Source organism: Anser brachyrhynchus (genome assembly GCF_964034855.1).
Source record: "Anser brachyrhynchus genome assembly, chromosome: 2".
Classification (NCBI taxonomy): Eukaryota; Metazoa; Chordata; class Aves; order Anseriformes; family Anatidae; genus Anser; species Anser brachyrhynchus.
The window spans coordinates 37,900,657-37,913,077 of record NC_137695.1 but is presented as its reverse complement, the minus strand read 5'-3'; the positions used below and the strand labels follow the sequence as shown (position 1 = coordinate 37,913,077).

The 12,421-nt window shown below is 41.1% G+C and overlaps 2 protein-coding genes across 6 annotated transcripts in view; one reads left to right on the top strand and one right to left on the bottom strand.

Annotated features, from left to right (window-relative positions):
• The window catches only part of DPH3 (diphthamide biosynthesis 3), a 40,292-nt gene extending 30,088 nt beyond the window's left edge, over positions 1–10,204 (top strand). For both annotated transcript variants that reach the window (XR_013946442.1, XR_013946443.1), the window contains 2 exons: positions 3,768–3,836; positions 8,532–10,204. The gene's annotated coding sequence lies outside the window, so the exon portion shown is untranslated. The remainder of the gene's footprint in view (positions 1–3,767; positions 3,837–8,531) is intronic.
• Positions 1–12,421, bottom strand: part of GALNT15 (polypeptide N-acetylgalactosaminyltransferase 15) — a 29,072-nt gene that overhangs the window by 13,291 nt on the left and 3,360 nt on the right. For all 4 annotated transcript variants that reach the window (XR_013946433.1, XM_080579667.1, XM_080579668.1 and 1 more), the window contains exons 3-4: positions 8,635–8,801; positions 7,713–7,917 (exon numbers count right to left, since the gene is read on the bottom strand). Coding sequence is in view for 3 of the 4 variants with exons in the window: in XM_080579667.1 (XP_080435793.1) it covers positions 7,713–7,917; positions 8,635–8,801 (372 nt within the window). In the remaining variant the exon portion in view is untranslated. The remainder of the gene's footprint in view (positions 1–7,712; positions 7,918–8,634; positions 8,802–12,421) is intronic.

Below are 12,421 nucleotides of genomic sequence, written 5' to 3'. Positions count from 1 at the left end.
GCAAATGCACTGAAGAAAAATAAGTAACATTCACTAAGAACCAAAGTACACTGAAAAAAAATACTTTTATTCTTGAGTATCTATATAGGAAGTTATTCCAGAGTAGCTCTTTCCTTAGAAAATAACTTCCTGTTAAAACAGAGGGAAATTAAATGGTCCGTTTTAGGGCAAAAAGTAAAAGGTTTTATCTCCCCTTTTTAAAGATATATATGTTGGTCAGAGATTACTCTTGAGAGAATATGTTTGAAACATACTCTAGCCAATGGAGGAAGGTCATCTCACAATTTTTTAATGCAGTGGGCCATATGTTCTTGTCCATGGCAGAGACCAGAACCAACTGAGGAAGCTGGCAGCCCTCGGTGATGTTCATGTAACCCTGACATATCTTGTCTGCCTTTACAATATCTTTATTTATTTATTTATTTATTTATTTATTTATTTATTTCAGTAACAGGGTGAGGGGAACTCAACATTTTGTTTTGTCATTGTTGCCCTTTCCCATAGAGAATTTTCAAACCCCACGGAGAAAAAGAGATTACTGATCTTCAGCGAATTGCATGAAAATGAACTGTGCAGAGGATAGCATTAAAAAGATTCAGTTACTCCTTTGTCTCCTAATGTGAGCAGACTGCCCTATGATGAGCTAAAGGCAGAAAGATTTAAAATAGAGAAGTGATTATATTTCTCCATTCAGGTATAAAGCCAGCCCTTGCGATATGTTATTATAAGTGCTCTTGGAAACAAGCATTGAGTTTATAAATAGATAGTACATTTTTATGGTCACCTGCAACATCTGTAGGTTTATACATCAAGGAGGTGGTTTGTTGTCATTCTTCTGCAGGACTCAAGAAGAAATGCAAAGAAATGATCTTAAAAATAATAAAGCTGAAAGCCTTCCTTGATTCTCTTGATGAAAACCCAGTGATATAGTTTTGTATCCAGGACAGGAACAAACTGAAATCTCAAGCCAACAGGAGTCTTTCTAGTGAAAGCAGTATTTAACCTTTACTCACTAACAGCATGAAAAGGAAACTAACTACTTCTAAAAGTTACTAAAAGGTAGTGTTCTGTTGGACTCACACAAGCAGGTGCTTTTTTCTTTGACATGCTGAGAAAAATAGCGCTAACAATTTAAATGGATTTTATAAGACTAAACTTCAAAAAATGAAAAATCACTATAATTTCTACAGCCTGCTGCATTCTCCAGTGTAGGCATCACTGACAACTGTCTGGTTAGGAGCGTACTTGGAGCTGGACATTTCCCACCTCACTTTATTGCTCCTTGCTGAAATGCATATTATTGCTGCTTGTCTATCCATTCCTATCCAGACAGGACTGAGGAACTAATGACTCCGGAGAAGTTTATTTTACAGTTTCCGAGTCAAGCGGGAAAGATCAGGAGGGCATGCTTGAGTGGAAGCCAGAGCAGGCAATGCAGACTAAACCATTCAAAACCCTTGGCCATGAAGACTAGGCCACGTGTGTATCCAGTATAGCTCAGAGAGAGACAACGCAGATACTCGGAGCTATGCTCAGATATATACTGGATCAAATATTCCAGACATTTCAGATGATCCCACATTTTCATATCCAGCTATTTCAAACCCATCCTTCTTTTTGTATCCACCTTAAATTAGTTGCCACTGTAAAACTCCAAACCCCAGTGATGCTTCTAGCATTGCTGCAATTGCTCACAAGAGTCAGCACCACAGTAACAGTTCCAGCTGAAAGAACACCTAATTTTTAATGCATGCTTTTACTTTGCTTTTTTGTGGGCATGATCATTCAATGTAATTCAAGAAGAATACCTGCACTGATGTCAGGGATTCTGATGGTTAGGAGACCAAGCAATTAGCCAAAATGTCTACAAATTACGACATGGAAATTACAGTACCAGATTGGTCATATTCTAACCTGGATAAACTCAACAATAAACTAGAACAAAATAAAATTGAATATCCTTTCCCATAAAAGTATACAGTACGAACTGGTTACTGTGTTTTAAAGCTATTACTCTAGCAGCTTTTTCAGAATACCAAGATTAACAGTTCCCAAGAATATGTTTGCAAGTGTCATGCTAGATCCTTTACCTTAGGATAAACTGGTGTAGCTCTGCTGAAACCAGTAGAGCCACAGCTTCCTAAAACTTTAAATATTGGGAGTACCTTTCTGGTCTGAAATAGAGGAATTGAGTAATTTTATCTTTTGTGAAAAGTGGTCAATGGTCAATTTTAATCTTAATCAAGTAGTGCTTTAGGGTGGGGAGGCACTGGAACAGGCTGCCCAGAGAGGTTGTGAATGCTCCATCCCTGGAGGCGTTCAAGACCTGATCTAGTGGGTGGCGTCCCTGCCTATGGCAGAGGGGTTGGAACTGGGTGATCTTTAAGATCCCTTCCAACCCGAGCCATTCTATGATTCTATGACATCATTTGGTATTAAGGCTTTTTTTTTTCTATAAAAGATCTACTTTCTGCATGTTCTGTGATGGTTCAGTGTTTCTGTGGCTCTAAATGCAAATTTGCAGCAGAAGGTAATTGAAAGCTGGAAGATGTTCTTAGCTATTCTTTTTTGTTTTTAACTGAGTAACTGGCAGACAGTCAGCAGCTTCTCGGCACTTTGAAATGAAACACACTGGCAAACTACTGCTAATTTTACTCTGTGGAATCCAAGAAAAAGAAAAAAACAGGAAACTCAAATACAACTGGCAGCGAGGCTTTGAACTGTTTGACTGTGGTGATACTAATTTGTGAATATTTCAAATGCTTGGAACACACAGGATCTACAAAAGGTCACAATTCCATGAAAAAGAGCAACCCAAACAAGAACAATTTCCTAGTTTGGAATTTCTCAACCAAATACAGCTTAAATGAAATGCCTTCTCATGACCCTTTGCAGTCGCCATGGACATTATGTTCTTTTCTGTTTTTAGAATAAGTAACATGAGAAGAAGAGTTAATTAACACATCTGTTTTGAAGTTTTAGATATGATATTTTGAAAGTGTTTTTTATCGATTTATCTTTTTTTTTTTTTTTTCTGGGAAGGGAACAGATTTTAATCTGTTTAAATCCTTCTTTAAATAAGGGGGAACAACAAAAACAAACATGAAAATACTATGTTTTCCTCAGCCAGTTTCAGAGTGGATCATTCCCTGCAAAAATAAGATAGCTCAGAAATCCAGGCAGCCGGAATTGTCTGGCTCTGCACATAGTCAAAACTTCAGCAAGTAATTGAGAACACAAGCTTGTTCCACGGCACACTTCATTTTCACTGAAATCACATTGCTTGCTGAAGTCTTCAGGGAAAAAAAGTAATTCTAAACACTTGAAATTTAGTGGGATTAATAAAAAGAGAATATGTAGTGATCAGGAATGGTAAAGCTGTGGGATACAGGATTACTTACGTATTGCCTTGCAGACCAACTTCTGGCTGACTGAAAGATAAGGACAATATCCTTGAACTGATGCACTACCTACATGCTAAGCACTAAGCACGTAATTCAGATCTCAGCTAGGCAGAGTCCTAAGAGAATGCTTTATTAAAATATGTATATATATATTTAAACCTGCTTTTTATGTTAAAATATTCAAATCTGTATGTGAGGTTCCAAAATCTGTAGGAGCTGCCAGTACCTTTTAATATCAGGCAGTCAGGGCACTGTGCTGTGAATCATGCCTAAATCTCTAAATCTTCATTGCTCCTACTTTTGCCAATAATGATTGCTTTTGGCTTTAGATTCTCTTCAAGTTTCTTTTCATCTTTAAAATAGGTCACCTGCTGATACTGATCAACTGTGAAAGATTGTAAACAGATAACATATCTTCAGATAACATACCGTGTAAGTGCAGAACTTTATCTTACTGAATTTGAAATTAGTGTTATCGACAATTGGATCAGGCTATAAAAAGATCAGGCAAAAAGAGAAGTCCCAGGGAGCAGGCTGCTATATGTGAAGTATATAGAAGGTTTTCAAAATAAGGAAGGCAGCATGGAAATGCATGCTGACATGCGTGAAGGGGTTGCGTGCCCTCTGGATGGAGAACATCATGCTTCCCTAAGCCCGTAAGAAGGCAGAAACCAGATGGCTTATGGATGTGATAGCTTGAAAAGCTGGGGTGTGGGCCACAGAGAAGTGGAGAGCTGGGCAAAAAAAGAGGATGGAAGTGTTCAGTGCAAGATACTTCCCTTCTCCCTTGTGCACTGCCATAAAACCAGCACCACTCACAAATGTTTTGAACAAAACTCTGTATCTATTCCTGTATCTGCAGAGGCTCTGCTTGACTCCTGAGCTGATGAGATAGCTTTCCATTGCTATGCTCATTTCTTATTCTGTTTAACAGCATCTAGTGACCTAGAATTGTGGAGCTAAGTAGAGGCACTTTGTATTTTAGAAACCAGAGAGGCTTCTTTTAATAATATTAAAGGCTCCAGTTTGCTAATGTAATATTTGAGCTGTGGTATAGGGAGTGCACCAGCACAGAGGGAAATAGCCTTGGTGATGAGGAGCAGGGGAAAGGTCCTGAGGGCAAGCTACCCCTTTGCAAGCCATCTCCCCCTGCATCGTTATGGTGCCCATGCCTCTTTTAGAGCTGGAATTCCTTTTCAAGAATATAATCAAGCCTTATTTTGCTTCCATGCAGTATTCTCAGGAACCACAATTTGAACCTTTTTTATTTTATTTAAATCACCCTGCTGCAAGAAAGGAACCGTACGCTTCAGCATGATGGTCACTATTTTTAAGTTAAAGCAACAACCTTTTCAGGCACTATATGCTTTTCAGTTCACTATATGCTCCCCCTGCCTTTCACTGCCCCTGGACTGAATAGCAGTTGTCTCCTGGAAAAGGCAAAAGCCTCAAAAGATGATTGTAATAATTGCACAGCTGCATTCCTACGCACCATGCTACTCACCTGGAATTAGGCTGGAACATAAACAGTTGTCAAATGAAATGATCTGTGGGGCGTCTCATCTAGTTTTCTAATGTTGTCCAGGTGACTGTGGTATTCATCCTTGGATAATCGAAATGTCAGGGGATGCTTAACAAACCACTGAACCGTTCTCAGGTGATACACTAAGCTGATGCACAGCATCCCAGTCAATTTGTTAGGCATGGTTCAAAGAGCAGGTCCCAGGCAAGGTGTCCATAAATGCACATGTAATGATTCTAGAAAGACTTAATACTTCTTGAGAAAACAATTTTGATTGGGTTAATGAATAAAACCCTCATGCAGGGAGATGAAATGCACTCACCCAGAGCAGTCAAATGTCTGACAAATATGTCTGTACCTGTAAAATTGGGATAATATTTCTCATGTTTCTCATGGCTCTTACTACTACAGGCTGCTCAAAACTGGCAATATCTCCCCTTTGGTGAGTATGTTCAACCCGCAGTGGGGTCTCAGTTTGCCCAAGGATCTCTGTGCATCACTAACGTCATACCAATAGTGGTAGACTTGCTAAGGCATCTCAAAATTGGGCTTGTTCACAGTTTTCAAAGCTAAAATCTCTCTCCCAGCTCCCTTAAACTCTGGCAAAGGACTGAGATTTGGAAAGGCTGCATTTGTCCTTGCCAGCTAACAATTCACTCGCTCTACATGATTAAGTGTTTTCCCATCCTGTCTCTGCAGCACAAGAGCGCAGGTAGTAGCTTGATTGGTACATTAAGAAGAGGAATGGGGGGTATTTCACTACTCACTGTAAACTTTTTTTCACTGTGCTTTCCTCATTTGGGCAGTCTTAGGGAGTGGACATGATTCAGTTTAACAGCTCCTCAACTGCTAAATGAAGCCAAGTTGCCTATGCTAATGCTTTACATTTCCATAGTGATCTCCACGCAAGCATTGCAAGCAATTTAGGAAAAATAATGAATTAACCTCCTTATCAAGTCAGTGTTATTATCACCATTTTTCAGTTAGGGAAGCAGGGACAGTGAGGGAAACTGATTGCCAGATGCCTTTGAGCGTTCCTGTTTGTGCACTGGAGAGTGGAAAAGGTTCCCCACACTAGGGTGACAGAACTTCCAGCAGCAGACACAATGCCTGGTACAGCAAGCAGAAAGGGATGATTTAGCCCATACTGTTATCCAAAAGTCCTTCCACCTTTTCCCCATTAGTCCAATTAGCCATTAGCTAATTCAGTGTTAAATTCTCCCTCATAGAGGAACGAATGAGCATATGGGCCTTACAAGGAAAAGGAATCCTTCTTCCTCACCCCCTAGTGCAGGTGTTACAGAAATCTCAGAGCTCTGGTAAGCTCGGTGGTTTGGCGTCCCCTTGGCAGGGAGAATTCTTGACAGTGAATCACTACACTTGGAGACCTCAGGGTCCCAGCTTCTCTCACGCCATTGCAATTCTCCCGAAGTAATACTTTATAGCTCTCCTTTAAGGCTTTTTGCAGCTCTTGTGATTTCAGCAATATAACCTTAAATAAGGACTGACCGACTGATACAAACAGGAGTTTTGCACAAACATCAACAATTGGCTAGAGCTCAAGGCAGAAAAATCTGCATATTTTTAATAAGCCATCCATTAAGTCAGCAGACAAAAAAGAATCTGCTTTTCCAATGAGAATCGTTTAGAAAAGAAGAGTCATGACATCCCAGGGCTGCATTCCACTAGCTTGTAGTATTTTTCATGTTTTCATATGAATGATGTAATCATTTCTAAAAGCTCAAATTAATTCTCTTATGAGCAAACATAATCAGCCATAAAAGCAGTTTGTTCCAGTGCCTGGGAACGGCCTTTGAAGGTCTTTATTACTACTCTTTAGTGGTCTGGTAAGACTTTTAAAGATGTACTTTTCTTTTACCCCCTCAAGCAATTATTCATTTTTTCTCAAGTGGCTTATGGGTAATGATAGACAAGTTAATGTACAAACGTTTCTTTCAGAAAAGTCCCTTTAATAAAGGATTTACTTCTATGTAATTCTAGAAACATTTTCAGTGATTTAATCTCTTTGAAGTACTTGGGGACTACACAGATGAGCTCAGCTGTATGTTAGAGAGGAGGCCCAAGTACCTACCTAAATCTGAAACACTCAGAAAATACGAATCTGTATCTTTTTCTGTGAGTTTGGTGTCAGTGAAAGTATATGAGGTCAACTAGAGCTGTCGAGGCTGCCTGTAAAGTCTTATCTTTCTGTGGAACAGAGATGGTGCAGGTGAGATTGGCATGTAACCAAGCAGGCTCAGGAGGACAAAGTACTTTAAGGAAACACTCCCATTTTATCCTTGGCTTCATGACTGAGACAACTAAAAAGCAAAAATAATAATGGAGTGTTGCAGTAGTTTCTCTGGTGGACATTTCTCAATTTGCAAATGGCTTGAGACTGTAGCCTTTTTAATTCAGACCACCAGGAAGCCTTCTCATAGCTCTAACAATGGCTAGATGCAAACTCTGCCAGTTTAGTGACTCTGGGTGTAAAATGAGGGTCATCAGCTGCGTGACCTACCCTGCTTCCCACATAACATGGTGATGTATGTGGTGTTAAAGTAGAAAATAAAAGCAATGTGACCAGCAGGAAGAAGGTAACCAAGCAAGGTTGGAAAAAAAAATCCAAATCTTTCCAAGTACACCTTTTTCAACAGGAATTAGCAAATGCAGAGAGCTGAGAAGTAATGAGGACAATGGTGTTGGACAAGACAATTTTTAAGGGTCCCCTCCAACCCATTCCAGACCATTCCGTGATTTTATGGATCCCATGGTTCTGTATTTACCGGTTGCTGGACAGCCGGGTGAGGAGGGGTTCCAGCCAGCCCTTCTGACACTCGCAGTGCGAATCCATGAAGACGAGCACGTCCCCAGTTGCTCGTGCAGCTCCCAGCATCCGACCTCGGATGACTCCAAGCCTCTTGTTGCTCCGGATCAGTTTCACACCATCCAGCTTTGAGATGTATTCGCTCAGGGCTGACTTCAGGGGCCCTGTCATAAACAGAAGGGTCATTTTAGCTTTGATTCAAGCTCTTACAGGGAAGCAACAGATAGTAGGAGATGTCAAATGTTTGCTGGTAAAATGTTTGGGGGGCATTTTTTTTATATGGCCAAGCAGGCCGTGTTCCAAACACTCCCACAGCAGCGTAATGTCAAAGAGAAGTAGAGACTAATGGAAATTGAGATTCACTAGGTGTGAAGCTATTCCTCTGGGAAACTTAATATCCTCCTCTCCTGTTTTCACGAAAAGGTGGATACTCTCATCATCTCATAAAAGGCACAGATCAGAGTGAGATACTACAGGTGTTTGGCTTCCCAAAGCACTTGGGATTACTTTAGCAATGTGGAGTTTTCCACTCCATGCTTCAGCCAAAGTCCACGTCTGGAAATTATTACAGCAGATCTGGTCCAGTGGGAAGATTTGCATACTGTGAACTTATTTTAAAGTAAGAAAGCTCAGAGTGATTGGAAGTGATAGGAAAAAAAAAAAAAAGAAAGAAAAAAAAAAGAAACATTTCAAAGTTGAAAGGCTAAGCTGAATTCTGGGGATGGGAGAGTGAAACCTGGCAGTCAACTCGTGGCTTTGCTTAACTCTCTTCCTGCAGGTCCCATTTGCCTTCTCCTCTCTTCATGCAGTTCTTGGAGGAGGACAGTTTCCTCCCTGCAGCTTTGGAAAGCAGTGCTCTCATACAAAGAAGTGTGGGCTACCTTGCTGGCTCAGGTCGTCTACTAGGATGATGTCCTTGAGGGAGGTCTTCGGGGCTGTGTCCATAATGCTGTGCACCGTTCTCAGCAGAGTCGACCAGGCTTCATCATGGAAACAGATGATGACACTGGCAGTAGGCAGGCTGGAGTCATATTCTTGCTGCAGGCACCTGCATGGGATCAAATGAGGGAGACACTAGTAACACGGGTACAACTGGCTACTTCTATCTCAGACCAGAGTTACAGGCTATACCTTGATCTTCAGGGATGGAAAGAAATTCAAGAGCTCGGCTCAGGAAGAAAAGGAAGTACTAAAGTGTCCCAAGACTGGAACACAAAGTAAAAATATGAGAATGACATTACAATAATTGAAATACAAATATAGGAATATTTTGTTGTATTCTGGGGTTCTTGTGTTCTGGCTGAGGCGAAGAAAGAGAAACTGAAGACAACTACAGCAAAGCAAAGAGGGAGATAAAGCAGATCAGTCAGCCTCCCCCCACAACCCTTCCATATTTCTCCTATAACAGAGAAAAGAGCAAGTTGAAATGCAGTACCTCGGAGGCTAACAATTAAAAAAACTCATCTGCACAACAGATAAGTGTGTCTGTGGCCTGCCTGACCAGGAGCATAGTGAATGAAGCCAACATCTCATCCCGGTACACGAAAGAAATGGACCCCTACATAGGTAATGAAAACAAATACAGATACAAATCAGAAAGTAAATCCTATATACAGACTATAGAGCCTGTACACCTTGCTCTTTCTGACAAAAATGGGTCGCTGATGAAAGAGGCTCCCAGATGGGGGGATTATCCCTATGCCTTTTTCTGCTATTTCCTTTACAATCCAGGTACTGCTACAGTCTACTGCAAGAAACCTGGCTGCAAGGGGCACGGTGTGGCATTTCTGGAGAGGCTGCAGAGCGCCAGCTGGGGCCCATGGCTCCCTAGCCTTCCCTGGTGCCAGGATTGCACCCATCACATCAAAACATCAAACGCCAACATGACAAAAAGTGAACGAGATGGTGGTATGTGATTTTGGTTCCAAGGTTGTTTGCTGATCCAGCTTTGTCCCTGGTGTCAGTTCATGAAAACCCATTGCACGAATCTGGCCCATTGTTATTTCAGCGTTCTCGTATTGCCAAGCAAATCACCATATAGATTTACAGTGCTTATTAAACAATTAGCTGCTCAGCTAGCTCAGCTGCAGCAGAAGCTCATGTAAGGGATATCATTTTAATAATTGCTATGTTTATTGCCATTTTACTTAGCGCTTTAGTTCACGGGCTGAGGCCCTATCATGCTAGACACCACCCAGACACAAAACTGCTTATCATTTAATAGAATCCACAGGCTGAATGATTTAATAACAAATACAAATAAATGAATACTACAGATACACTTCTGGGAATATAGATTTTAAAATGCCACAATACTTATAATATTTTACACTAATATCTTCTTTATGGAGAGAAACGTTTTTCCTGATGATTTTTACATTGTAACTAATGTATTTTCTTCTTGTGTTACTAATCGTCTATAATCAACAATGCTGTTGTTTCATTATTGCACATGGGAGACTTTGTCTATTTTTCAGCAGGATGGAGAAAAGGATGCTCTCGTGACTTGGCAGTATTTGTCTTTTCAGGCAGAATAATCTGGAGATAATTAAGAAAAGCGAAGGTCTGATGCTGTCCTTTCACTAACAGGCAGCTTCCAAACAGGAATACACAATACAGCTATAACCACCTGTGCTTTCCATCATCATACTGCAACGCTGTGTTGCTAGTATTGTGGTTATAGCAAGAAAATAAGGCTGTTGTGGAATCTTAATTGGAAAATAATTGAAAATAACTGTACTTGAATATGTAGCCTAGGTGGCGAGTATCTAGTTGCCATGGAGATTGGCAAAGGCTTGCAATGTGGGTATCTAATCTTCGGAAAAACGAGAAAGGGTACTGGTGTACAGCAATGCCTTCCCTGTAATTTGGAGCAGGTCCACAGGCTGTCTGTCATAAATTGACATTTCAGAAAGTCGGGGCTGTGACTGATATAAGGCGTAGTGATTGAAACCAATTTGTGAAAAATAAGGAATTGTCACATGCAGCAAGGAACGGGAGAGCAATTCTGACAGGGCACAGGCTCTGCCAGTGAGGACTCCCACTCACCTGCAGGAAAATATCTCATTGAGATTCAGCTCCCAGCTGCACTCAAGTGGAAGCTGCGCTTTTGTAACAAAACTCAAAACCTTTTTAGATACTTGTGTGTTTGCATTTGCCCGCATACGCATGGTTTGACGCTCAAGGCCAAGAGAGGAAAATGGACCTTTTTTTTTTTCAGGCAGAATTCAAAGAAGATACATTGACAGGCTTACTTCAGGTCCACAGTCCCCGGAGGGTGTCAATGGCAGCAGGACAAACTGATAGCACCGTGAGGGATGAAAGTACCTTAGAGGATGAATTTTGGTGTGGGAGAAAAACACTGTAGCACAAGACAGGTTATGAGGCTTGTTCACCGGGAGACCCTGGCTGTGTCAGAACAGTTACTCGAAGGAATGGGACTAAACCAGGCACCTGATTTATCCACCGAGGTATGTTTTACTGCAGGATCAGTAAGAATGCTGGAAGAGATGCAGTTTTATGCATCTACTTTCTGAAAGGTAGCATAAAACATTCACCTGGAAAGGCATGCAAAGAGGTGCGGGCTACGTTAGAAGCTGCGGTCTGGTGAGAGAGGTCTGAGGTATCGCTTGCCAGCTGGGGAGGTTGGATCCAGGGCTGTCAAGGCAAAGCACAGCCAGCAGGCTCTGGTTTACTTCCATCAGAGCTCTGTACTCTTCGTATAAAAAGAAACTGTAGTTATGCTGCTCAGTGCTCCAATGCAAAGCACTACAGACCTTTTTATGTGAATTTCTAAGGAACAGCGGCTAAGTATATCTTACGGCATTTACGTTACGTCTTGCACTCTGGTTTAAAAGTAAAAAGGCGGTATGTAAGTGTGAAGCCTGGCCAGCCTTATTTTACAGTATCCAGAAGTGCTTCGCAATTGGTAGGCACAGCGTCTGGTCTGAAGGGTTTGCCATTTTAAGTGAAATGAGAGAAACTGAGTCTGTGGAGCTAACCTGCTGAAATTTCCCCAACTGGTTAGTTTCTCTCCGATAAACAATAATAAACATTATTACAAGCAACACAATTCAAGCAGAATAGGGTAATAGCCATTCTGATTCATTACTGTTTCACTCTCCTTTTAGAACAGTATGAAACAGGACTGACACAGCTGTGATAGGCCCCCAGAGTAAATTATGTCCAACAAATATCATTGTGGTTTGCGTGCTGTGCCATGAAGGACAGGACTGGCGTAGAGGTGGACCTCTGCTGCAGGTTTATGATCTGGATTTAGATCTGAACAACTGCAAGGCCTCAGATGTTCAGATCTGTGGTTTCAATCTGGGCTTCTATAAGCTGTGGTGTTGATAGGTCCTTAGGCTGTCACTAGTCAGACAGGAAAACTCATCCAAGAGCTCTGAGAGCATGGCTTAAATCTGAGTTGAGATTAATATTAGCTAAAACCGCCTCTTGTTGGACGGCCCTTCAGCTGCCAAAATAAAACTGTTTTTTGGCTTACATCACAGGCAGTAAAACAGGGTCATCATTCCTCCTTTGAACATTACATAGTTCAAAGAGCTGCCAGTGAAGCATGGTGAAAAATAACCGAAATAATATTAGCATATCATTATTCAATGGAATTATTCAAATTAACACTGAATCTAGTCAGTGAATGTAGAAAAC